This window comes from Opisthocomus hoazin, chromosome 2 (assembly GCF_030867145.1).
Source record: "Opisthocomus hoazin isolate bOpiHoa1 chromosome 2, bOpiHoa1.hap1, whole genome shotgun sequence".
In the NCBI taxonomy this organism is placed as follows: domain Eukaryota; kingdom Metazoa; phylum Chordata; class Aves; order Opisthocomiformes; family Opisthocomidae; genus Opisthocomus; species Opisthocomus hoazin.
In genome coordinates this window covers 45,258,605-45,286,182 of record NC_134415.1, presented here as the reverse complement: position 1 = coordinate 45,286,182, position 27,578 = coordinate 45,258,605, and the positions used below count along the sequence as shown (strand labels likewise).

At 38.3% G+C, this 27,578-nt stretch overlaps 1 protein-coding gene across 3 annotated transcripts; it reads left to right on the top strand.

Annotated features, from left to right (window-relative positions):
• The first annotated feature begins 111 nt into the window (after window positions 1-111).
• Window positions 112-26,954, top strand: TMX4 (thioredoxin related transmembrane protein 4). 3 transcript variants are annotated; one of them, XM_075413463.1, is made up of 8 exons: window positions 112-303; window positions 9,586-9,701; window positions 14,384-14,429; window positions 15,492-15,620; window positions 16,672-16,717; window positions 18,937-19,038; window positions 21,347-21,410; window positions 22,315-26,954. In XM_075413463.1, exons 1-8 carry the CDS (start codon window positions 119-121, stop codon window positions 22,599-22,601), a joined length of 975 nt encoding a protein of 324 aa, XP_075269578.1. In that variant the 5' UTR covers window positions 112-118; the 3' UTR covers window positions 22,602-26,954. The 3 variants fall into 3 exon arrangements, with proteins under 3 accessions (XP_075269578.1, XP_075269580.1, XP_075269579.1); XM_075413465.1 differs by lacking the exon at window positions 112-303 and adding an exon at window positions 625-979; XM_075413464.1 differs by lacking the exon at window positions 112-303 and adding an exon at window positions 1,726-1,875.
• The last annotated feature ends 624 nt before the right edge of the window (window positions 26,955-27,578 follow it).

Genomic DNA, 27,578 nt, shown 5'->3' with positions numbered 1-27,578 from the left:
CCAGCAGCCCGCCGCGCCACCGCCCGCCTCGGGAGGCGCCGGACGGCTCGCGCCCGCGCAGGCCCCGCCCCCGCGGCGGCCGCTCGCGCCCTCACTTCCCGGGGCGGACGGGTTGAACATGGCGGCGGGCTGCTGGGGCGGGCGGCGGCTCCTCTGCGCCGCGGCCGCTCTGCTCCTCGCGGCGCCGCTGGGTCCCGCCGTGGCGTCCCGGGCGGGCAGCCCCGGCGAGCCGCGGAGCCGCGTGCAAGTGCTGGGCGGCTCCAACTGGAGCCTCGTGTTGCAGGGCCAGTGGATGTTGGAGTTGTGAGTAGCGGCCGCTTTCCCGTCCGCCTCAGAGGCGCCGTGCTGGGGTGGGGGGGGGGGGGGGGGGAAGGGGAAGGGGAAGGGGAAGGGGAAGGGGAAGGGGAAGGGGAAGGTTCCCCCTCGCGGCGGCCGGCCTCTGCTCGGCGCCTGCCGCGGGGGGCGGGCATGGCCGGTAACGCCTCCCCCGGCGTGCGGGGTAAGGGCCGGGCGGTGCCGGCCTGCCCACCCCGCGAAGGGAGGTGCGGGGGCAGCCGCGCACCTTCCCCGCCCCTGCGGTGGCTGGGCCGGGGGGGGTGGGGGATGGAGCGTCCACGCAGGGATACCCAGCGCCCGTGATCCCCTCTTCCACCGGGCGTTGTCGGCCCTGAGCCTGCAGGGACACGCTCGCCTTACTGGAGATGATCTGATCAAAGGAGCTTTCCTTCAGGTTCTGGTTTTGTGCGGGCACGGAGCGCCTCAGTGCCCCGAGGTTAAACTGGGCTCGTCTCAGTAAGCCCTGGTGTAACTGGTTACGTTTCAGCGCTGTTACTCAAGACAGCTGAATGCCGTGCTGGGGAGTAGCGTCAGGCACCGCGCCTTGCACCTCTTACCCATTTGGGACTTCAGCTGGATTCTGTGCGAGCTAGGAGGGCTGAATTTGGTGGGTCATGTTGAGGAGGAGCAGGTTTCCAAAGTGGTGAGCCTTACATAATATCCTGGAACGCCCTGACTTCCAACCATCTCGCTCTAGAGTTCTTGTTTAAGGAAGACCTGTCAGATTTCGTTAACTTTTCAGTGCAGCTGTGGCTTTATGCTGGTGATAGCTAGAGAGGTTTGGCTGTTGGTGGCTAAGGTTTGAAGTACTTCTAACTAACTGTAGTGGTGTCATGGGTTCACTTGTGATGTGATACTGCTCTTGAAATGCATGTGACATTTTGTGCTTGGAGGCTAGTTCAGCTGCTTTTATTTAGAAGGGTGAAATGGCACTTGAGGGTTTTTTCAATATAGCAGTTAAAAAAAAAGTAGTTTAAATAGGCTGTGTGTTCATATGGTATCTGTGTGCTGTGCAGCTATTAAATAGGATTTTATTGTGGTGTATGTGTTTCTCCTCTGTGGAAGTGCTTGTGTTTGAACAGACCAGGTTGCCCATCAACAGCTGAACTCATGCTTCCTCATAAGTACATGCCCAGATGCTTGAAGTGTTGTTGTAGTATTGAATTTGAGTTATCTGCGGTCTCTTATTAGGGAGAGGGAGTATCACAACTCTTAGGGCTTTACTGCTCGGCATCCTACCAGGTATCTGGTGTTAATCAGTCAATAGGTGGGAACAATCCTGAAATGGCTGGTTGAGAGACCCAGGGATGCCTACTGTTGTGACTAAGCATCTGGGTTTGATTTTGAGTTGCTTTTTTTTCCCTTTTTGCTTTTTATATTCTAAAAGGTGGGGGAAGAGATGGTCTTGGAGTGGGAGAAAATAAGTTTATTTTTTAAATTGAAATTTTTCCTCTTCTGACATCTTAATGATATGTGGAAGCTATTGTATGAAAATTACCGATTCATACAGGAGTATGAGGAGGAAAAAGGTTATTTATGGTGAGTCAAAGTTTTTATTTCTAAGAGAAAATATTTAAAGAAATAGTGGTGCATGCGTATGAGGAAGAAAGAGGGAAGGAACTGACTGAAATCGGAAATGGTTGCGGTAGCAAATAGTTAAAATTCTTTGTGAGGCTTTACTCCACTTGAAACACTGGGAGTGGCAGGTAGCTGGCAATACCAATGGTGGCAAAGTTAGTTTTAGTGCTAGTTGAATGTGGTATGTGTTGCTACGTTGTTTAAAATAGACTTATTTCTATGTATAGTGTTTTATGTGTGAAAGATCCTTGCTTCTCCATGCTACTTTCTGTGTTAAATTTCTAGTGCATTCTGCGGTACATTTCTAGTGCTTTCTGCTTTTCTCCTAAATGAGAAGGAACCATTGTCTTCATTGAGGATGCTAACTCAATGCTGCTGTTCTTGGATTAGTGAGAGTTTGAGATTCCCAGTCGTGACTCGTTGAGATCTAGTATTGATTTCTTATGATTCTTGCAGCTGTTTTCATGCTGATGGATTTTGGCTTCTACTGGTTTTTATCTGGTTTAGAGCTGGTGATCTGGACAGGAGTGCTCCATGTCAGTTCATTGATTCCTTCTGTACTGTGTGGTAGGTCTGTTAGCAAGACTGCAGTATTGTTCATCAAAACATCATTTGCTTGAAGAACCTCCTGTTTGGTTTAGAAGACCTTTGTTTTCCAAGCAATACTTTTTTTTCTTTTTTAATGCAAATGTTATTATAGGATCTCTGTGAAAAATTATTCATTTTGGTCACCTACTCTAGATTACTGGTTTGAAGCCTTCTGCCCTGATAGGAGCGGGTACTACTACTCAGTTTAATGTCAGTTTTTCTATTCGTGAAAGTAGTGCAGGTGAACCACTGTATGCTACCACTTTTTTATTGTTCTCAGGTGCGCAAATAGAGAAACTTCAGTCAGAAATTACTTGTGTGCGGGATTCGTAGTGGAAATAGGATTTTTCTTCCTTCATACCTCCTAGCTGAAGTGTGTGTACTTGGCTGACTTTTTGTAAATATTCAGTTATTCATAGCTGGCAAGATTGCAGGCACTGGAAGCACTGCTGCATTTCATTGATAAAAATATTCTGGATAACTTTGTGTCTCTGAAAGACATTACAACACTTTTTACTTACTGTTACTATCGCAGCACACAGATCCTCGCTGAAGTGCGGCGAGTGTGATGCTGGAATGAACTGTTAGAAAAGGTTTCCTTATTGACTTATTTCTAGTCTGTAACTGCAAAATAATGATTCGTTAATATGACAAATTTGTTTTTGTCTTTAATATTGTGTCTATTAGGAATATAGAAAACTAATTTCTGATCTGTTTATTTAAAAGTGCATTTTGCATTTGTAAACAGAGCTTGTTCCAAGCTTGATGGATCTTAATTTAACATCCTCTTTCTTTTTGAAGTAGATTGAAACAACCACCCACCCCCAACAATAAACTTGTGGTCTTTATGCCTCTGGTTACGAATGAAACTATTTAATATGCTCCTGTTGCACCTGGAGTACTTCAGGTGCTTGTCCATCGGGAAAATCTCCAGTTCAGTTCGCACACAGGATACTACATGATTTGGTTCCCAGTTGTTTCAGCACAAACTTAGTGCTGTGTGTACCTGAAAAAGAGTGTCTTGATTTTCTACTTTAATTCTAGCCAAGGTGAAAATGGAGAGTAGTAAGTAGTGTCATAGTGTAAGTAATAGTCATGTTTTCAAGGCTATCTTATCATACCTATAGCATAGGTCCATACTTTATTTTCTCGTGATCACTTATCATTAAATATTGCCCTGCTATCTAGCAGGCCAGATTATCACAAGGGTTCAGTCCTCTCACTAGCATGTTTGTCTGTAGTTTCAAGGGAGTGTGCTAAAAATCTGGTTGAATGTTTTGCCATTTACATGGTTTAATGCTTTTAAACAGTTGGCTAGAAACACTTTCTGTCAATAAAGTCCAAAGAATTCCATAAATTATTTAACAATTACTGTAGCTTAGCTTGAGCGTTCAATAAGATAGGAATTTTCAGTCACTTATAAGAGTGTAGTCTCTTACTTCCTCTTGATTTGTTAGTATCCAGGCTTTTCTTTGTCCTGTTCTTTAAAAAAAGAAAACCCAACACCCCTAAATGTGGCCAGCGGGAGTGAAAATGAAGTTACCAAAACTCTAGTTTCGTTCTGAAGCTTCTGCAGCCCTCCTGACTGAGTTCAGACGAAGTGACCAAATTATCTATGGACTCTTATTTAATAACTGAACATGTGGCTGAATATTGTGCCATGGACTGGCTGAACATAAACTGATAAAATGTGGAACAGAAATATCCTTGTTAGCAGATGCTTTACTATTATAGAAGGGGACAAACCCATGTAGAATGATGGAACTTAATCTGCTGAAGTTCTAGAAGATTTCACATAATTTTTCAGTGATTGATTTACTTTCTATTTTAAAAATAATTCCTTCATCTTTTAAAAAAATGCTTGTGAATGGAAAGTTGTTGGGGTCTTTTTTTTATTTTTCATTGCAGATGGTACTGTTACCCTTTTCTAGTTTTTGAAACCAGGGAGATGAAGAATTACAATATACCCTGCTTTGCTTCTCATCTTGTGCTTGGAAGTTTAAAATGCATTTCATTACTGAGATGTAAAACACATGGAAGGTAGCGCTTGAAATGTTATGCTAGAGAATTCTTTTGGCTTGCAGCACATCACACCACAGTGTATGCAGTTACTCTTCACCTTTATTTGGGTATTGTTGGAAAAGATAGCATATCAGGTTGCTGAAGTAAATACAGCACAATGGGAATTCATAAGGTTGAGCTTGCACCCTGAAACAAATTCCCCACAGGCTGCCCAGGGAGGTTGTGGAGTCTCCTTCTCTGGAGATATTCAAGACCCGCCTGGACAAGGTCCTGTGCAGCCTGCTGTAGGTGACCCTGCTTCGGCAGGAGGGTTGGACTAGATGACCCACAGAGGTCCCTTCCAACCCCTACTATTCTGTGATTCTGCCTTGCTGTATTGTCACTTCAGCAATCCCATCTGTGACTTAAGGCATTTGAGTGAAACTTGGCAGGAGAATCCGGGGAGAAACCTCCTTGGTTTGCTCTTTAAGATAGCTAGGGCTTTGGCAATTTTTAAAAACACTTGTTTAACTGTTGTGGAGCAACCATTTTTTGGTTGGGAGGCCTTGTCTGTTCTGGAGGGATTTTGGCAAATTGGAGGAAACTTGTTGGCTTCCAGAGTCTGTACTATTGTGATATAGGTCTTGGTTGATGACAGGGACTAACTTAATGAATCTTTGGCTACCACCTGCTCAGTTGAAAAGTAGACTAAAACTGTTGACTTTCTGAAGCTTATCTTTTGTTGAAATTACAATGCCGCCTGTCCTGCCTCAAGATCTATCTGTAATTAGGAACAAGAATGAATCAAATGATAGTATTAAGATAACACCCAAAGACATCGGGCACTTTTTTTGTACACTTATGAAATCTGTAGCAATAAAGCAAAACTACTTGAAATAATATAAGTAATAATTGTTTCATTCTGATACTGATTTTACCGTTCTGTTAGGTACTGTCTCAACATTTCCACCTCTAATAGTACTCCCAATCTGAAATCCAGCAAATAGCTTGGTTTACTGTAAGCATTACCTTTTATAAAAGTTGTGTGTCTTGAATGAAGGAAAACCAGACTAAACGGGGAAACTTTCGCCTATTTTGCTGTTTTCTCTTCAGCAAATCTGCTTGTGCGTGTTGTCATAAGCAGTTTTTTCCTTTCCTGGATTCTTGGAAATTCCTGAAATTGTCATCAGAGCAAAGTGTATAATGGTATTGGGGGTTACATCTTTTCAACGCCGATACTTAATGGTAGTGAAAAAGCAGATGAAAGGAGTCAGTTACATTCATTTGAAAATGAGTGAATTCGTCAATTCCCTAGCCAAGCAGTTACAAGAAGAGGGAAGATTAGTGGCTTGGAGTTGGAAACTGTGTATCAGTAAATCTTAATAAAATCATTCTGTGTTTACTGATCAGCTCTGTAGTGATATGACTGAATGCCATGTTTGCTTAAACTGGTTTTAACTTAAGTATTTATTTATTTGTGTTGCAGCCATCAGTGAAGTTGCTGATATTTGAAAGCCAAAGCTTGGTCTTCCATGCTTTCAATCAGAGATAGACACAGACTTTGCTTTTGACTTTTTAAGAGCTTAAAATTTTGCTTTTGGATTGCTTTCTTTATGCTTTCTGAAGAAGCTTCAGGTATTGTAATGGATTGGAGTAGGAACTGGAAAACACCTGGATATTTTGAAATAGTGATTTTAATCCTCTTAAGTCAATTGTTTTTGCAATGGACCTGACCAGCAGATAAATGTTAGTTGCCTCATTTGTGGAGGGTAGACAATGCATGAGGATATTTCTACTATAAAACTGTGTGCTATGTAAGAGGGCTGGTCACACCACGAATGAGGTGTATGTTGAGAGATGTGCATTAACCTGCTTGCGGTGAATTACTTGGCAGTGTGTAATTTATAGGTATGTGGCATTTTCAATCTGATTTTTAAATGGTGGAGATTAGTAAATTGCCTTTTAATGTTTAACAGGCTGCTGAAAACTTTCTTCCCTTAACCAGCTGCCCAGGTCTTGATACAAATTCTGGTGGACTTCAATTTTTACATTAGAAAGATCCGATTGCTGTTTTCTTGGTACCCTTGTATGAAATAGGGCACAGTGCAAAGGACAAGGTAACAGCTAAACATACCCCCTTGTGCAAAGGGAGAAGCTAGAGGAGTAACAGCCCTAAATTTGGTGGTGTTGATGAGGTGTTAATTATTTTCTGCCCTGTCTGTGGAGTATGGCGGAAGAAATTTGGTTACATCTGCTTTTGTAAGTGGACTGGTCTTGTGACTTGATGAAAAGTAATGAAGATGGGTTTTGCAGCACACACATGGATCTACTTTCCTGCACTGCTCTGACAGTGTGCATTTTGTGGGGTTTTTTTTGTTTGTTTTTTTGTTTTTCCCCCCCCATGGGGATGGTAGTTGTACCATAACTCCTGTAGAAATACAAATTGGCCACAGTTCTAAAGGGTTCATTGGAAGCCTACACTGAAATAAAGTACCTCCTTAAGCTTCAGTTCTTCAGGGTGCAAAAGTTTTTTTTGAAACTTTTGATAAAGCTGACCTAAGCATGAGGTATTTTACTTCTCTGTGTCTTACTGAAAGATATAGTGTAAGGGGAGGTATTTTAAGACTGAGAGGGAAGTAAAAGAAAGCTTTGGCGATAGAAAGCTTTTATTTCCAGGAGGCACTCCTGAATTTCTCTTAGTGCTTCAAGTGCTGCATAACAGATCCTGGATGTTAAAGCTTTTAAAGCTTTTAAAGTGAGGATGTTGAACTAAACAGCAGTGATTAACTCTTGCAAAAATCTGGTGTCTATTGCAAGTTCTTTCTTGTATATGTGGGGACAGAGTGTTTCCTGGCTGGCAAAAATTAAATGTGCTAGTTCAGGAATGCAAAGCAAATTTTAAGCCTGATTGTCTGTGCCAGTGTTTGGTGTGAGTGGCTGGATCATGTAGCATAGTATGTGACTGTTGCCATCCCACATCCAATATTGGTAATAAAAACTAGGAAGCCAACAACAAAGGCTTTTTGTGAAGTTCATTGTTATGTTCTGTCACTGCCAAACTGTGGTGTGGGTGGATTTTAATGCTTCTTAGAGCTAAAGAAAATGTTTCTAAGCATATGAATATTAGCCATGTGTGTTGAATATTCCACTTAATTTCATTTAGAAGAAGTGCTCATGGATGTGAAATGTAAACATAAATGTTGATATGTGCCAAATTTCTATTTCAAGATCAGATAGTACCTTAAACAAGCTAAAGGATGTATTAAAGTTGAAAATCTCATGGCAGGAGTTTGACGCATCTAGAGAAGGTGGATTTAGAAAACATTCCGACTTCTGTCTTTAATTTTAGAGCAACATCGGCAGCATTATCTGATGCATGTGTGCAGTTTCTTACCTACCATCAAGCTACTGTAATAAAATAATACCCAAGTACAGTATCTGTCGAACTATTATTAAAAGCCCTCTGTAGGCAAACAGCACAATGGGAAACAACTCTGCATGTGAGACTTGTTTCCAGTATCTTTTTGAAAGATATAGAAGGGCCGTTTCTTGGCAGGGTGAGATTTATGTACTGTTTTCAGATACTCTTACATGAAGTCATGTTGATTCATAAAGCCCACAGTATTAGCTCTCATACTTAAAATCATAACTTCCTACTACAGTAAAACACAAGTTTTTAAATTGTATCCTTTTAACTTCCAAATGACAAGATTTTCTTTTTTAAATACTTAGATTTCCAAACTGTCGTAAGGCACTCTGAGTAAATTTGATTCAACCTCTTTTGTGAGAAATTACTTGTTTTAGGTTAATTCTTATTTATGTGAAACATCTGTGGGTGGCTGGGGAGATCTCTGTCCACAGCCTCGAAGAAAGTAAACATTCCTCATCGGACAACAGCCAGAGGATAGGAAGTGCCACTCTTAAGTCGGGTGGTAGTACCCACAGATAAACTGAAAAGAGTAAGAGAGTTGCTTGTAGAGGTTCCCAGTTAATGTGCTGATGTGGTTGCCAAGGATATTGGCCTCTTCCTGTGAAATTTGTTTCTGTTGTTAACAGTGAATGAGGAGCATGGTAACATATATGGAGTACTGTGAGCAGTAGTGTGTCTCTAGACCCACTATTTTTGTTCCCTTTCATTTTAAAATATCAGAAACCTGCATTTATACGTTTCTGCCTCCACGCCCCCCATCAGGTTAAACCATGTACCGGTCTCTTTTTATTTGTAGAAGGAGAAGTCTGTGTATGGGCGATTGCCATGACTCTGTTACATGCAATACCTAGCTGTTCTGTGTTACCTTGATTGCGTATGTGACAGACCGTTGCGAGCTGCACAAGTTTGACAAAGATTTTGTCAACCAAGTTAGGGTAAAATACATAAATTTGGCAAATGGGCTTTTATGAGCATTTAAGCATTGTGTGATATCATCCTTTTATATTAGCTGTTCTGTCTCCATGTTGATATTATCAATAAGAACTGCAAAATTGGTTTGATTATTCCAGTTGGTGGTACACTAAGCTCAGCTCATGAAACATGCTTTCATATTTTGCTGATTCTGAGAAAAAACAAGACTTGAGAAAGACAGGCAGTATGAGCAGTGGGAATTTGATGTGCACTCATTTTAAATCTCTAAAGAGTGCTATCAAAAAAGGCGTGCTTTGATGTATTGAGTAGTGGGCTAAGACGAATGTAATTTCTGGAAGTTCTGAGGTGTGGGAAATCAATACAAAATGTTACATTGAAGGATACTGCTTCAGAGGACAGCGTGGCTTCAAAAATTCATATAAATCCATTTCCATGGCAGCTATTTCATATGCAAATAGAATAAATCATGAGTGGTGAGGGGTTCGGATATGAATTTCTCAAATCTATGAAGATTTGTTTTTGTGTTAGTAACATGAAGAACAACGTAGGGATTGATACAAAACTACCTGATTATCTTACTCAGGAGACTTGATTAAGAAAAACTATAGTGTTTTTTTCCAATGTGATTGATGTGTTTCTATTTTCTTCGTACAGTAAATCAATTTGAATGTCTGTAAGTGTAAGAATATTAAAATATTTAACCTGTCGTCCCCCTTTAGCTATGCTCCTTGGTGTCGAGCTTGTCGACAGATTGAATTGACGTGGGAGAGCTTTGCAAAGGAAAGCAAACATCTAGATATCACTGTGGGAAAGGTGGATGTCAGTCAAGAACCAGGTATGGTATGAAATAGACTGTTTTAATAAAAGGAATTGTTCAATTTAAGTACCACTTAATATCTAGGAGTGTGCATTATTTTACTGGAGTACCTGGGATGTCAGCGAAGTCAGAAAAGAGGTTTCTAAATCAAAATAACATTATCCACATTTTGTTTCTCCGTGCAGTTCATATCTGTGAGCCTAAGTTTATAAAAACTCAATTTGAAGGATTAAAGAATTGCGGGAGTGATCTGGCTTCATAGTGTATTAAAAAGGGGTTATTCTCTGTTTTAATCTGCTTCACTGAAAGCTGTTGCCTGTCTCATTCCTCTTTTGTCCAAACTGTTTGTAGAAGAATCCAGTTGTGTAGCTTCCCAGTACCAAGAGTTTCAGGGTGTGGTAGCATTACTGCAGTGTGAGTCTGCTTGAATAAGTTCTTAACTGTTTCAGTGATGGTGCTGGTTTATTGTCTTGTTTAACTGTAATAGTGCTTTGAAGTATAAATCTTCGTGTTATTTTCTGTTGATGATGCACGTATGCAAATGTATTTACAAAAAGGGGTTTGTAACTGTCCACAGAAGCATGAATACAATCTTATTTATTCCTTTAATGTCTTCCTCCAAAGTTTTGAATGTGTTTTTGTGTAAGCAGTACCAATATTGTTTAAACCTCTGCATCTCTGGGGAATGCTTCATGCTTATTTTGGCTTTGAGGGGATAAAAGATTTATAAGCAGTATCAAAAGACTGACAGTTAGGAAGAGATGTTACGAAAATAAAAAGGCTAAGCTTTACTTATTTTGTTTTTTGCCATGTAAACTATGTGGAAGACACATCCATTTTATTATTTGAAAACATGCCAAACAAGTTACCTTTATCAAGTTAACAGCAGGGACTTTAAGTTCACAAGAAAATGCCAGCTGTTCCAGACCTTGCGTAGGCTAATGTTTTGTTAAAAGTGTAGAAGTGTATAAAAACTCTGATGCCAAAAAGCTGTTGATGTGAGGCTCTCTTTTAATGCATATACTGATCATTAACAGTTTATCAAACAAATGAGTTTATATCTATGCAAAAATTTTTAATATTCAAACTTAAAATCAGCTTCTGCATGTTGACAAAGTAGTGGTTACTCTGGAGTTAAGGCTACAAATGAAGATATGTTATAATCCTAACTTGTTATTTTCTCCCAATTAGACAGGGATTGTTAACTTAAAAATGCACTTTCAGAAGTGAGGCTGTAAAAATAAAATACTTGAGAACTTGAATTCTTCTTCCTGGCAGAGAACTTGAATGGAAGTTTTGGGAGCTGAAAGGGTCAGGTTCTTGATTCTTGTGGTCTGAATTTTTCTGACTGCTGAGTGATGCCAGATTCTTAAGACCTTAGAAGTGACTTTTAACCAGAAGTTCCTTAAATATTTGGATTTCTGATGTTTCTTAGAGTCTTGACCTCTGAGGATGTTTGACTCCTGCAAGTCAAAGGACTGACCCAAAATGATAAATTTATACCAAAGCATGCATAATATAGTTACAATATTCAGTTCCGCACAAAGCGTGAAAACTGTAGCCACCTCTGAAACTAATGAATACTCAAACTGGAAAACAAAGAATTAGTACAGATTTAACCTTTGGTGCTGATGTAGTTTTGAAAGTATATAAGCTGCTTTGGAAATTTTCCAAAGCTATTGAGGTGGTTTTACTATAGGCTTATACTTTATCCTTTCTTTCTGTTGGTGTACTTAAGTGCTCTATCTCCTGTTCTTGCTTGCACAATGGTACCTTAATTAGCTTTGGTTATGTAACCCCTTCATCAAATTGAATGTGGTCAAAATGCATTAAATTAGGGGGAAACCACTAGATGAGTGCAGAATTGTGTAAAATTGCACTTCCAAAACCTGCAGGAGAAAGTAGCCATTCATAGTGCTTAATTGCAGCAAATGCTCAAAGAATAAATCCACCAGAGCTTTAATGGATATTTGCAGCATATTTCAGTCACTTGATGTACTAGTCTTAAAGTGCTTATTCTTTCCTCATCTTTTCTATTGAAACATTCAGTATTTTAAGAACAAATAAGAGACACACTTCTGGATCTCCAAGTTCTGTTTATTTGTGTTGCCTTTCTTAAGCTTCCGATCACAACATTTACCTGTGATTTAAAACAAGACTTCTTGGGTCTTCTGTAATCTTTGAGTACTTGTTTGATGAAAGCAGCTTTATTTTTAAATGGCATTTATATTCTCTGTGTATTTTGGTGTGTGGGGGCAAATACTGAAGGTTTTTTCCTGTTCTTTATTATCTGTCAACTTTATAACGGATGTATGTCAATTTTTCATTTGCAGAGACAGATGCTTGACTGTATTTCAGGTTAAAACTACTAGCCCATTCAAGTTTGTATGAAACAAGCACCAAAACAATTCACTGTCTGTTCTTAGCTTTTTGTAGCTGGCTCACATCTGGTTTTAGTGATGTAAGGAGGTGCCTTAGACAAGCAAAAAACCTCCAGCTAAAGTTTTGGGGATATTTAGATGCATTTTGGCAACAGATTTTCTATTTTATAATTTATAGATTTCAGTGTTTGTTCTGAGACCATTGGTACTTGCTCTAGGATGGGCTACTGGTAAGAGAGGTTTAAGCTAGCTATTTTGTTTTGTTTGCCTGACTAACATTTGTAAGAACTTCGGAGTCTTTCAGTGTTCCCATGACTTTCTCCGCTCTCTCACAGCAGTAAAGGCAGAAAGCTGAGAAGTTGAAATGAACACAACTTGCTTTTTGAACTTTAAAGATGCTTGCGCTTGGTTTGATTTAAACATCTTAAAAAAAAAAAAAAAAAAAGACAACAAATATCCCACAACTTTCTTTTTGCCTATTCCATAGGAGACTTCGCACTAGGAAAAGTATTACTACTAAAACTTTTAAAAATACCTGGCTTTGTTCAGTCAGGCACATATGTCTCCAGAGGCAGAAACTCTCTTGCCATAATACTTTTCCATGGCTAGCTTCCTGATGCAGAAAGCTGCTTACTTTGTTGAAAGCTGAACAAAGACTTAGTTCCCCAAAGTGTTATCACAGAACTTTGTAAAAGGAAAAGTTAAATAACTGATTTATACTTTTTACATTGGTACTTTATATGAATGGCAGCTGCTAGCTGGAGGAATGTAGCCCTCACTAGTGGAGTTAGACTGCGTATCTAGGGGTTGATAATCTCTGAAGTCTGCTGTATTTTTTTTCAAAAATGGACTGTGTTAGTAGCACGTTTTTAATTTCTGCAGTCTTTAAGTTGGATGTATTGAATAGCAAATAATATGACTAAGCACTGAGGTGAATTCTTACTCTCACTTGCAGGTTTTCTGATTGTCAGGAGGTGATAGTGTCAAGTAGCCTTGACTTTCCTCAGATTTGGGAGTAGGGAGAGAGTGAGCTCTTCACCTGACAACTGAGCTACCTGAGTCATGCAGACAGCCTGCTTGGGAGATGTTTGGGAGCTTTATGCTTCACAGCTGACTCTTTTGCAATGAAGGCATACACTGGGAGATCTGGACTGGTGTACCTAACAGCAGCAAAGCTGGGAACACTTGCACCTATTACTCTGTAGCAGTACTTAAGTGGAAAGCCAGAGAACATTGAACACCTTCTCCACCACAAACTGCTTTTTGATGATTTGGGTAATTTCTCTTTCCTATGAATTGCGTTATGTTTTCACTATCTAGGATGGTACTTGTAAAAAGATTATTAGGTATTTGCCAGTCAGTGAAATGCATGCTTTCACTGTGGGGATCAATTCCAGTCAGCCTCTTGAAGGCCTGCTTCAGTCTTTCTTTTTCCTTTCCGCTGTCTTGTGTCTGATGCTCAAAATGCTGACATGACGCACACTTCTGGATGGTGTAAAAAATTGTTCTCATGGTTTAAATTTGCAGTATTTTACAGAACAGAATGTTGAGACATCCTAAGCTTTACTATCATTCTGTCAGCATACCATTTGTATTTACCTAGAGAGGAATGGTGTATGGGAAGGAAGGATAAGAACCCAGAAACATCCAAAACATTGTCTTGCTACAGTCATATTTATGAGAGAATTGAGCCTTCCTACAAGATATAAGAACAGACTGGTGGTGCAATGTATGTGGATTATGTGGAAGAAGCAAACAAGCAAATATGAAGATTAGTTTATTTAATGACTTCAGGGCCCTGATATCTGAAATTTGCAGCTCTAAATCATTTAAAATCAGCTAGAATATGAATTAAAATCAGGGATCAGAGTTTGTAAGCCATTGTTGTTATTGCTGTCATTAGTGGCCCGACTTTCTAGACGAAACAAAGGCCATTTGGATGCAACTACACACAGACACAAGCAATGGGGTGCATTGGTGTGGCTTTTCTTTTGGTTGGAGGTGCATGCTGCTGGTCTGGTCAAAAACTTCAGCTATGTGCAAATATTGATTAGTGAAATCCATGTAGAAATATTACCTTGTAGTAAATGTTCAAGGTAAGCATTTCTCCCTAATTTGTCAACAATATTTAGTATCTGTTATGGTTTGTAGCATTTCTGAAGACAAACTGTAAACCTGTATGTACGAAACAGTGGTAAAAGCTATGTAGTCTACTGCTTTCTAGTCTACAAATACAGATCTGTACCTATTTATAGATGTCAGAATGCTTAGAAATTTCAGTTTTAATTGTTTGATGTGTTTTTTTTCTTCCATTTCTAGGCTTGAGTGGTCGTTTCTTTGTCACAACACTTCCTACAATTTACCAGTAAGTGTGTCATACTAGAAACAGTTGTCTTCTCAGTGCATATGCTTTTTTCCTGTCCTGTTTGAACAGTGGCAGGGAAGATGTAATGAACAACTGGCTTATTTCACTTTAGTCAATCTCTAAAACATTTCTCAGGAGCTCAGTGGACTTAATGAATGTAAAGTATGTATTTTTAACTTATGGTGGGATGTTCTTCTACAGACAGTTTTGTACCTAGATAAAAGTGATGCTTTTTCAGTCTGGGAACAATATTTAAGAGAATTTGTAAAAATTGTTGCAAGTTTGCAGTGTTGGCTTCTAGAAACTTGACCATGTTCGAGCAGACACGACCTTATAGAAGTGTCACTGAAATTTCTCATTTGAATAATTGACTGCATAGGTCAGTACAGAAATCTTCCACTGTTTGTAGTACTGTTTCTGTTACTGCTAAAATTCGTCAACTGTTGACTCCTACTTGTCACTTGTTTTAAACTGTAACGCTGAAATGCAGATAAAAATGAAGGGATACTGACTTTTGATTTCAGTTCAGGTTCTTGTCTAGAGCTTTGATTGTGTGATAAAGTCCTCATTTGAGGCTTTTCTGCAGTTTAAGTGACTTTAATAAGTTGTCCTGTTATCAGTACTGTTAAAAACAGATCAGGAAAGAGGTTTGCTGTATCTGTTCTCCAATAAAAAGATGCCATCCTTTAAATATTGAACCCTTTATTAAGTCATGGTATTGAGTCATGCATATATATATATGCACACACACATATATATGCACACTTGAATCGAGTTGTGTGTTAAAAATAACTTGCTGCTTAAGCTTGTGTGCTTTGTATTTAATGTAGTACAAGTGAATATTTATTTAAGAAAAATAGCAGGTTTTTTAAACAGCATAAGCTTATGCTGTTTAAGAACCGAGACCTTTCATCATCGATTACCATTTCAAAGCATATTGAAAATGCTTAGGCGTTCAACCATCTGAGCAAGTCAAATCTATAATGTGCATTAGTTAGGTTTTTTTTTACCATAGATACAGTTTAAGGGATATCTGTGTTAATGCATATTTTTGATTTTTAGTGCACATGATGGAGTGTTTCGGAGATACCGAGGCTCACGGACATTGGAAGATCTTCAAGGTTATGTTTTAGAGAGAAAGTGGGAAGCTGTGGAGCCTGTAGCAGAATGGAAGTCTCCATCTTCTATAATGTAACACTTCATTTTTATTAACAAGAAAAAGATGTTATGGCACATTATTCATTAAGGGTGATATGTTGACAGCTTAGAGACAAAAGGCCTTTATTCCCTAAACATGTAGGTTTTGCAGAAGCAATCTGTACTGACAGCCTGCTTGCCAGTTTCTCACCTTTAAAAGCAGTTTATTTTCTGCACTTGCTGTTGTTTGTGCCTACTGAGGCTTGTTTGTATCATCTTTGAAAATATATAAAGGAAGAAAAGTACAGCCACTGAGCATTATATAAGTGTCAGTTTCCGTATCTGCTGAGTGCTGGAATCAAATGCATGTTTATGTAGATTATTACTTCATGACTTCTTGCTACTTGGGGCAGGCAACCTTTAGCTTTATGGATTTAATAGAATGATAGAATAGTTGGAGTTGGAAGGGACCTTAAAGATTGTCTAGTTCCACCCTCCCTTGTTTTTTTCTTGTTTATTTGTTTGAAAGGCCTTGTGACCTCCTCTGGAATAGGAAACAATGTAGTGTTTACACAGTATATCAGAATTTGTTTTCAGAGTATTACATTTGCTTTGAAATAGTGTAGAATGCTTACATGATATAAAGGATGAACTAGAGATGTGCATGGCTGCATTTCATTCTGGCTAGAGCTAGTATGTGTAAATTCATGTTAAAGATCCAGATGAGATTTTTCATCTGAGATTGAGGAAAAGCTGTAGGATATTCAGCAATGGGGAGGGGAACTACAGAGTTGCATGCTGCTGTGAGTTGGGGAAAAGGCGATTCCATCTGCAGGGACTTAAGCTGTGAAACTGCTATTTCTTGATTATGCTCAAATGTCATCTTTCAAGTCACTGTTTCGATGCTTTGTATTGAGCTGGCTTAAATGAACATAATGCAGAGAAAATGTATTTGTTTCCAGTAGCCTGCTTCTGAAAATTACTAGGCCCTGAATGGCATTGAAAGTCTATAGATAGAATCCTTTTCCGATTTCTACGCAGTTTGCTGTGTCTCTCAACTTCTGTCTGTCTTAGAACCTGTTCCTTCTGTTTCTTTGTTTTCTAGGATGCATGGCATGGCAGGGCTATTTCACCTCTCCAGATGGATCAGAGTAAGTAACTGTGATAGTGTTTTCCATACCCCTTTTTATGCTTAGAATAATGATCTGTTTAGAAGTCAAAACCTAACTGAATACTTTTATGATCCTTTTATGAGAGTTATATTTTCCTTATGTTTACTGTATATTGAGTGTGTAGTATCTTTGCACTATAAATTTTGTAGTATTAATACGCTATGCCAAAAATGGCAGTTTGATTGTAAAGATTGTCATCAATACTGAAAATACTTACTGTTCTTATCTTGGTATAGTTAAAATATTCTATCAAAGTGTGCTAACAGGATAAAGTATTTTTCTGAGAGCTGCTTCAAAAATCGTTGTAAACATCAGGAATGCATTTAGTATCTACCAGATTCTCTCACTTAATACTATTCCTAAAGATTATATCTGGGTTCATTTTCAGTGTTGTAAATCATGTTCTTCTGCAGTTTGTGTGCATCTAGTGTGTTGTATAGAAGAGGGAGTAACGGTTTTATTCTTTAGTAAGAATTTCTGCATCTGGATTTCAAACTGTCAATGCCATTTGCATAGGAACACAACAAATTCGGACAGTAAAGTAATTATCAGAAGTAAAGGAGAAATGCTTAGCATACACTGAAGTATACTTTGAACTTAAAAATATTTCAAGACACTTTGTGAGCTATCAAAGTGTTTCCTGTAGCATGTAAATACTGAGAATTTTCAGACCTTTTCAATTTTGGTCAGAAAGCATACTCTTTCTTAAAATCTCGAAGTGTAGCCAAGACTGAGAGATTATATTTGATTGTAGCAAAAGGGCTTAATATTGTAATGTGCTACAAAAAATAAATGTAGCAAGTTTGAACAGAGTTCATATCATTTCCAGTAAGCGTCTAACTAACCCAGAATCAAACAAAACTTTTGGTTTTTAGGTTTCCTGTGCAAGCTGTATTTGATTCTTCCTTTCACTGGATAGTATTAACTTTTTATAGCCTTCTGGCATTTCACTTCCATGGTTGCTGTGTAATGATGTTGTCTCTGTCTAGTTTCCTTCCTGAACGATTAAATGCTCTAGGAAGATACCTTCTCTAATTTACTTTCCTCTTTGATGAGTATTTCAGCTGTGTGTTTCCTCACTCTTCTTCCTGTGCTGTCCTTGCATATGCTTTAATAAATGTTGGAAGGTGTTCTGACATTTAAAAAAGAACACCACCACCCTGGAATTTCAATATTTGAACTTTTATAAATGTTGATTGTGGTTTGTTTTCTAATGGATATACTCTTGGCAGAGATCTAATGTGATAACTTACTTCCTACCAGACTACCTGGCTTGATGTGATCCTTGGTTCAGTCACTTGGATTTGTAGGTTTGAAAAACAGACTTCGGTTTTAAAGAAATCTTAATATTATATTTGAATTATTCTCTTTAAAACTATAAGTGAAATCACTTATTCAGTGTCTGCTTAGAATGGGTGGCTCCTTTTAAGAACTAAAGAGCTGGAGTAAGAACTAAAAGGCTTAATTTTTGTTCATGAACAAATTCCCGAATTTAAGTATGTATTTTGTCCACCACTCTGCTTCTCAGATGTAATTAAGGGGATAAACCTCTCCATCAGGGTACATTTTTTTCACTTGGTAGCGTGCTTATGAAGTGGGTATAAAAGGACACTTGCTTTTAACCTGACTTGGTGCTTTTTTGGTTCTGAAATGTTTAGGTTACAAGTTACCTTTTTTAAATAATTGGATTCATAGACTTCTGTTGGTGCTGTGATTGTCATTACCAGGGATGCTTACTGTATGGTCTCCTTCCTGCAACAGAGGCCATAAGAACAAATGTGTCATGCCCTGGGTTCATCTAGCCCAGTAGTCTGTCTCTGACAGTTGCCACCTTCTTACAGAATATAAGAACGTTGTGACATTTTCCTGTATGCTCTGAGGCTTCCTCATACATTTATCTGCAGTAAGATTATGCGTGGCATCTCTAATACCGAGTGTTGCAGGAAGAAGGAATTGTGCATACTTGGCTTAAAAAGTTTTTTAATGTGAACAACTTGGTAAAGAAAAAGAAGATTTAATGGTATCAAAAGAGTTATAGTATGACATTTAAGGATGCCTAGGGCTTGAGAAGGAAGACTTCAGTATAAATACTGTTAAAGAAAAGGTATTAAATAGATGCCAGTTTATGTAATGGTGATGGTAGTATAAATTGTAAGTGGTGTTAGGTATGAAGTTATTAACTATCTTCTCATTTCCAGCAAATTCATAGCTACCTCACTGACACTCTTGGAATTCACGTTTGGATTTCTTATGCAGTCTTCATCTTAGCTACCTTATTGATTGGCCTGTTCCTGGGTTTGGTAAGAAGGCATATTACTTTCTTTTTCTCAGTTACCTAGAACATTTGCTTTGCATAAACTTGTGCAAGAAAAAAAAAAAAAACCAACACTGATAAGATATACTGAAGTACCTTGTTTTAATGATGTATCTCTTCTCCCTTGGATCCAGTGATAGAATGTGTGGGAATGGTTCAAAGCTGTGCCAGGAGGGATTTAGACTGGACAGTAGGAAGCATTTTTTTACCAAGAGGGTGGTCAAAAAATGGAACAGGCTTCCTGGAGAGGTGGTCAGTGCCCCAAGCCTGTCAGTGTTTGAGGCATTTGGAGAATGCCCTTAATAATATACTTTAACATGGTCAGCCCTGAACTGGTCAGGCAGACTAGATGATCAGTGTAGCTCCCTTCCAACTGAAATAGTCTATTCTATCCTTTTAAAATTCTTAAATATTTGGTACTGCAGATCCACTCTTTAGTGGTGTTACCTACTTCTGGTAAAGGGTGAGACTGGTTCACTCTAAGTTATCCTTTTTATGAAATTCATGCTTCAATTTAGACTTGTTTAGTGCATCCACTAAACAAATGATTTTTATATTGGCTTTTTTGTAATGAAGACTTGTATACTTAAGGATTGAATGCCTGTGGTCAGAATTGTGTAATGACTCCAACTTTCTAAAAACGTAGACTTTGTGGAGAGACTTCTTTTAGCTGGAGTGGGATTCTATTTGTGGGAATTAGCAATGCAAGTACGCTGCTGCACTGTTACTCAAAATGAAAGGTTGAAAATATTTTTTTAAAGGCTTCAAAGATTTGGGGGTTTAATTGATTTACTCTATTCCGGGGCATAGCTTTGTGGTTACAGCTTAGTTTTAATAAAATCTGACTTCACTTTTTTTCTCCCCCGTGATCTTTTTGTTTGAGTTCTCATTAGTAATTGAAAAATCTGACCTCTGTTACTGACCAGAACTGGTGCTTCCTATATCAATCTCCAAAACATCAGGAAGGTTACTCAGACAAACCTGTTAGCTATATATGCAAATGTTAAGGACAATATCCTGAGCCCTGAGTTGTTTCATTGGGGAACTAGTTTGAAGTTGCTTTACTTGTGGAGCTGGGATTATTTCCTCTCAGAATATTTGAGTGATGTGGCTCCATGAGCTCTCAAATATCAGTATCAAATGAGAAACTGAGATGGAAAAGGAGATACAGATGGCAATAGAAGTTCTTCCAGGTTAGTTGTTTGGTCCACAAGTGTGTTCTGCACCTGCGAAGACACTTTAAATCATTTGTGCTGATAACTGGTTTAACTACCTGCTAAATCACTATATCTTGAAGGAATTGTAAAGGTTGTTTCTGGCACTTGAATCTCTGCCCTTCAGCCCAAATATTGGTGTTAATGAAATAAAGAAAAATTGCATGAGTGTGTTTCTCAGCAGTACAGGGAAGTGATTTCAAAGCTCTGTGTGTGTGTATATTTAGGCAAAACCACATTTTTATACATAGTATGTTTACAGGATTGGTATATGTGAGCAAGTGTCTTTCATTATACAGTTTAAACAGCTGCATTTTTCTGGATGGTAGGTTTTCATCACCAAATGAGTGTAAGTCAAGTTAGCATAACTGGAAGCAAATGAATGTGATGATTTTAAAAAAAAAAGAAAATTTCCTTCTTCCTCCTTCACCAAAAAACCCCCCAAACCTAAAAAGCTGAAAAAATGTGAAGTTAATCTCTCATTTTTTTCTAAAAAACTTTTCAATGATTGAAATGTATTTCTTTAACATGGTATCATCACTCTTCCTTTCCTTTGCATTATTCTTAGCATGTGACAAAGACACAAATATCTTCCTTGTGTTTTGATTGTCTGTGCTCTGTACTAGGCTGCTTTAAATAACAACAAGCACAAAAGGTGGAAGTACATATCGTGTATTGGGGAGCCAGGGGTAGGAATGGAATAACATCCCAAGATATAGAAAATCTTGACCAAGATTGTTTCATAAGTTTTAAAGAAACAAAAATCCTCAACCGTGTTCTGGGCCTCGCTTCTTAAGATGCAAGCAGTTTCAATGCTGAATAAATTTAGGGAAGTAGGAGGCAGAAAGTTTGTAGCAGAAAGCAGAGAATGTTGGTTGGTATACACAGAGAACATGCTTTTTTCTGTGTTTTTTTTTAGCTCTTATCTCTGAGCAAGATAATACCATTTTCTAAATTTTATCGTATGTCTATCTAAAAAGGATTAGTAGGAAAATACTTAATAGTGCAGGGGCCTGCTGGAATGATTTGCTAATAAATGCCCTTTTTTTTTTTTTTTTTGGTCTTTCTTTCTTTACACAGATCCTGGTTTTGATTTCAGACTGCCTTTGCCTATCCAAGTCAAAATACAGAGGTGAAACATCTGGTAAGAACTCTTAAGTGGGTGAGATACTGGAAGTTTAAATGTAACCTTGTAAGAGGGAGGGCTATACACTGTCAAGAACTTATATGTGAACCAATAATCCAGGTATTCGTTTTAGCCACACAGACAAAGATTGATATGTTGGGGTCTAAAATATCTATGTCAAAGCATCCACTTGGAGGGTAGCACAGCAGACAAAAAGAAAAAAAACAAACCCAGCAAAAAAAACCCACTAAAAAACTTGCACATGAAATAAAGTCTTTTGTCAGCACCAGATGTGTGTTAAGCTCCAGAACATGTGTTTTGGTAAGTTTGTGCTATTAGATGGATTCAAAACTTAACTGTAATTAATAATTTATTTCTTAATTGTGTACATTTGTGTGTATTAGTTTGCTGAAGATGCAGATGCATCTGTGACACTTGCCAATAAGACTTCAGCCAAATCTAGAAATTATAGGTGTCCAACAATCTTCAAAATCTTAGGTATTCATCACTATCAAAAGAGAAGTGCACCTGTGCATACTTGTGCAGTGTGCTATCCTTGACTAGTTGACTCAACAGCAGCTATTACTTGACAGAGCTTACTGGTGTCTTATCATATTCCTACTGATTTTTTTGGTAACAATACCTCTTCAAGGAGCCTGGTAAAACTGATCTGTCTTTAGTTTGTAACTTGGTGGAACAAAATGAAAGCTATCTGTGCCCAATATGCAAGAAAAACAAATGGAGGAGAAATATTACTGAAGATTTATTTGAAATAATTGAAAAATAAGATTACAGACCTGTACAAGTTTTCAGTAATAATGTACATGAATATTTCAGAATACATACATGGTGATGTAATTTTAAAAGACATTGTTCTGAGGCTCAGTCTAACTTCAGTATTTGAAACTATGCTTTGGTTTAGAAGAAGCAATTACAAAGGATAATGTGGAGAATGCGGCATTAGAAGAACCAGAGGAGGCTGCAGAGCTTTCCGCAGATGATGCAGAAGAGACTGCAGATGTAAAAGATCTCTCAGACAGAGAAGACGCAGCAAATTCAAGTGCTGATGACTCAGAGGAGGATTTAGCACTTGGAAAAGAATCAGGGGAAGAAGAAATGGAAGACTTAAGTGAACAACCTTTAGCTGATTCAGAGACTGAAAGCTCAGTAAGACAGCGTAAAAGTCAAGTGGCTGATAATGGACTATAGTTGTTTCCACGAGTATTTTGTACACTTGGACCAAAGAAGTATCAAACCCTGTGTCTGAAACTGAAGCTTACTCTTGATTTGTCATTTGTGTTTATGCAAAACCTCTGATCTGTCAGCAGGCTTCTCTTTTTTTTTTTTTTTTAAGCTAATACTTGCTCATTGGGTTTGGTTTATAAGCACATATGCTGTGTATGGTACAACTTTAGCCATGACAATCATAAGAAGTGTATCTTACCTGTTTGTACTCTTCTAAGAGAAAAGGGGTCTAACAGTTTCAGTTCACTGGCAATAAAATGGCCACCTATGCTTGTGTTGCTTTGTAGTTATTGACCTAAGCAAGATCAGGACTTTTGACTTTATGTGGTAGCTTGGTGTTGTGGTTTAGCCCGGGCTGCCAGCAAAGAACCACACAACTGCTCTATTGCCCTTCCTCCTGGTGCGTTGTGGAGGAGAATCAGAAGAAAAAGCCAAAACTCGTGGGTCGGGGTAAGGAGAGTTTAACAGAACAGCAAAGGAAGTGAACAATAACAACAATACTGAGAAGAATAATACACAAAACCAAGGAAATATGCAGAGCACCTCTCTCACCGCCTGATGCTGCTCCTGAGCAATAACAACCTCCCCCCAGCCAGCTGTCCCACACCAAAGGGAGCACGATGTTACATGGTATCGAATATCCTGTTTGTTTGGCCAGTTTGGGTCAGCTGTCCTGCCTGTGTCCACTCCTGGCTTCTTGTGAAAAATTAACCCTATCCTAGGCGGACACAGGACACTTGGCAGTACTGTGACTTTCCTATTTGAGAGCGTATTGTTTCCAAATGCCACAGAAGCACCAGTAAAGTGATAAAGTAGTGAAAGAAGGCACCTTACTAGTCTTCTATTAGAAATGTTGTGTATGGTGGGTATATTTTACCACTTTCAACTGAAGCACCTTTCTCATTCATTTTTGTTAATGTTTGTTTTGGAAGTTTATCATACAGTATGCTGTGTTCTCCCAGATTTTTCAGTTTTTGGTGATTTGGAGGCGTGCTGCACAGCTCAAGCTTGTCAGCTGAGTTTTTTTGACTCGGGAGTCGTCTGAGGAGTTTGAGTAATTGAAAAGCTCAGGCTGAGAAAGAATGGAAGCTAAATGTTTAAAATATGTTTGAACTTTTAAAAGATTTAAAGAAAATTATTCTGATCAAGGGGGATTTTTGCGAAACAATGATTTCCCTCTGTGTGTGTTGTTCCCCCCCCCCTTTCCTCCCAAGACTGTAGCAAGAAGTATTCACTTTGCAGTCAGTAAGTTGTACACTTCTTGCTAATACAAGCTTGTCATATGCAGTGCAGTTCTACCATTTCCAGCTCAGAAGATTTTTGGCAGTACTCAAACTGCTTTTGTAATATTAACTGAAGAGGCACTTAAGATTTTAACCTGTGATCACTATTCTAATTTTGTCATTGGAATTGGAAAAGAGAGGGGCGCAGGTGGGTAGTAGGGAAAAGCTTTTGGCTTTGCTACTTTTATCAGAGTAAACATGTATTTGTTGAACTGTGTGAAGTGAAAATGGCTTGCCATTTAGCGTTAGATGTGGTTAGAAGACTTAAGTCATTAAAGATATTGATATTTCCCTCCTTTGACTTGGTTAATATATACGGCATCTTTTTATTTGTAAGGAAGAGCTACAGTGAGATCCTGTATGTTCCTGTTTCGTTGATGTGTGATCATGTGCATAAGATGTGTCTCAATCTTGATTTTTTAATTTTATAGATGTGTATTGCTAGCATGCATGAATCTCCTCTTGTTCTTCAAGAATAAAGAGTAATCAGAGATGAAATAATTTTTCGTTAGAAGATACAAGTTGCAAGTGCAAAATGCTGGTTTCCTTTGAGACTGAGATTTATAGGGCCAATTTGTGTTGAAAATGGTTGTGGTTGGTTTTTTTAATGCTCAAAAAAAGCGTGTTTACTAAGAAAGCTTAACTTTTCCTGTCTGTGTCCTGTTGCATATTGTGTCTTGAAGCTATATGGTAGAAGTTTTGCATTTGTCGCTACAGCTGTGCAAAGAACAAAATTACACTGAATATATTGAATATGAATTTTCTTAAGGAATATTCTCAGTTTGGAGATTACTGGAACACATGGACACATGTAAATATGCTTTCACATGTGTGAAAACATACAGCTGATAATATGTATACGTTGCACTATAATGAGAACAGTTTGCCTTGTGCTATTTGGGCGATGTCGCATGTAACTGAGCAATTATAGAAGCTTACAGACAGCAGAACTCAGTAGCAGTTGAGGTACATAGCATTTTTTTAAAAAAAAAAAAATTTTAAAACCCCCCACCAAAGCAACCCGAAGCTCAAGCTGAGCTTTTATTTGCAAAAATGAAGAAACCTTTGGGGCCGCTGTAGTCTGGATGGAAGAATTGTGCAGCTAAAAGTTCAGAGTACAGATTTGTTGTTCTCGTAATGTATTTGCTTTTTTCATTATCTGTGCATCAGGAGCTCATAAAAGTCTAACACAAAAACAAGACTTTAACCATATTTCATGAGACAAGCAAGAGTCAGTGTGTATATTCAGTTACATGAACTTGCATAAGATAAGAATAGACCTATCCCCTCAGTGACGAATCCAAAGCTACCAGACACTGAAAAATATGTGGGACTGTATCCAGCACAGATTGAGGGTAGTGATGACTTCGGTTGTGTACCAAAGAGGATATTTTGTACTGCATAGGGTCTTGTGATACTGTGTAGGAGGGAGCATGTCAATATTAAATTTTAATTCAGTTTCTCTTCACTTTACTAATATCATGGAGCCAATCTAATATCCTCTCCAGCTGTTTAAAGGGGTTTTAACTTGAAAAGATACAGAACATCCTTATACCTCACAGTGGTTTTGTTGTATACTGTTAGGAATATGAAGTATTAAAAAGTCAAGTGTACTCAGGATGAAGTATTTGGGCTTTTTGAATGTTTAGGCGAATAAGGTGTTCTCACAAGAGTCGAATTTCATTATGACATCTTTGAATTTAGAAAACAAAAAAACCCACAAATGACACTTTGTCCTGCAAGATGCATGGTTTATGAGATGCTGTGAGAAAGATCAGAAGCTCCTGTGTGTGGTGATTCTCTGAAGTCTCTGCTTACATTTCTTCTGGTTTTGCATGTCATTGTTAAGTTTGGATTATTTAAAATGAACATACTAAGTATTTTCCATCGTAACAGACCTAACTGCAAGATCACTGTCTGATGAGCAGGGATTAATTAAACAGGCAACAAGTGATAGCAGCTCATCTCTTCATAGATCCCTTGTAAATCTGGAAATCAGCAGTTTTAGGCTTCTGACATATCTTGAATGTAATGCGTATGCCATTGGTCCTATGTTTTCATGAATAAAGTAGGGAATATTGATGGTAACTTGGGTTTGACTGTACTTGACATGTATTGGAGTATCTTATTACAAAGATCACTAAATTGTTACTGAGACTTTAGAAAAACAGGTGCTATGCAACCAATGATATCTCCCATTTAGTTGCACATTTGTAGGAAAATTACTGTAGCATGATACTGGAGATACTCAACTTTCACTAATATTTATCCAGCAAACAAGAAGTAGCAGACATTGTAAAGGCTAAGTTTGTGTTTAACAGAAATACCACTAGCTATGCAGTAAAAGTGCAATGTTAATATGCTTTCCAGAATATGTTTTTTTCCAGTAAAACACATTTTAGTTGAATCATGCAAGTATGGAACAAATGAGACTATTACAATAGCATTAAACTTGGTGTGTTTCCAAAAAAAAAGTCAGTATCAACCTTTTGTGCAATCTGAGTGTTCTGTTATCTCTATTCTGTTATTAATTAAAAAAATGGAACTTGTGCTTGCAACCTCGGTATAGACAAAATGTCCTTGGAGAAGCTGCTGCTAACACTGTTCAAAATGTTTTGGTTAAGGATAGGGCTATAAGGTTTGTAAACTAGAACTGTATGTCAAAAATTACTTAGAATTTTTGAGAACCAAGTTAAATGTCAAAGGGGATGTGTGCCACTCTGAAAACCAGTCCCTGATGGATCTGAACATGAATGCTTAAAAGCAAGTCTTTCAAAAAAATCCGGTGGATTACTTTTTAAAGAGGCCAGAAATACATACAGCCTTTCAAAACTCCTGTCCTCGAGATTTGTGTGAAACTTGTATGCAAGTCTTGGAATACTCTGTACATGCTGAATCCGTGCTGGGCAACACTTGTTCTGTGGGCTTTCTTCGTGGAAATGTTATACAGGTTTGTCCTTTGTATGGAAGTGTTGCAAATTTATACTATGGGTATTTTTACAGAAATTCCATATAAATTTTCTATTTATGATCATCTTGTAGTTAGTTTTCATTTTCTCAGTGTGCGATGGCTTATTTGTGTAATTAACAGAAGATTATTCTTTTTTAATACTGGTCTTTCAATTAATAATAGAGATTGTGACTCGCGAAGATTCCATAATCTCTTTAGAACAAACCTGTCCATTAATTAATTGTTTCTTTCTTACATGAGCGAAAAAGTGCTTGGAAGAAGCATACCTAGATTGAGGGTTTTCCTGTAGTAACTCTGGGCTGAGCAGTATGCTCTAAGGTCTTAAATGTATGCAGGGCTAAAATGCAGACTGCTGGGCAAAATAGTGAAACTCTGAACCCTTGAGGGCTTTACCTCTCTATTAGGTTAGTTTGTTCCCTCCTGGAGATACCCACTAACTCAGCAAATCGTGTGCTAACTCCCTCTGGGATTTGGAGGACAGCAGTACATTTCTCCCTACTGATGTTGTCAAAAAGAAGCGTGCAGATCTAAGTGGTGCATTTTCTGATTGTAGTTCACAGCAAGCAGTCGTTGCTGAAGAAATAGGCCTTAGGGCCAGGTGTGCTGGAGGGAGGAGTCACTACCGGGAACCATCACTGCAATGTATTTGGGTGATGTGAACAGCTACTGGATCCAGTACACAGATTC

Excerpts from the sequence above, each read along its gene's own strand:
- TMX4 (XM_075413463.1), top strand. The coding sequence starts at position 119 with ATGGCGGCGGGCTGCTGGGGCGGGCGGCGGCTCCTCTGCGCCGCGGCC. Across the intron at positions 304-9,585 it reads GGCCAGTGGATGTTGGAGTT|CTATGCTCCTTGGTGTCGAG; the intron begins GTGAGTAGCGGC and ends GTCCCCCTTTAG. Across the intron at positions 9,702-14,383 it reads GGATGTCAGTCAAGAACCAG|GCTTGAGTGGTCGTTTCTTT; the intron begins GTATGGTATGAA and ends TTCCATTTCTAG.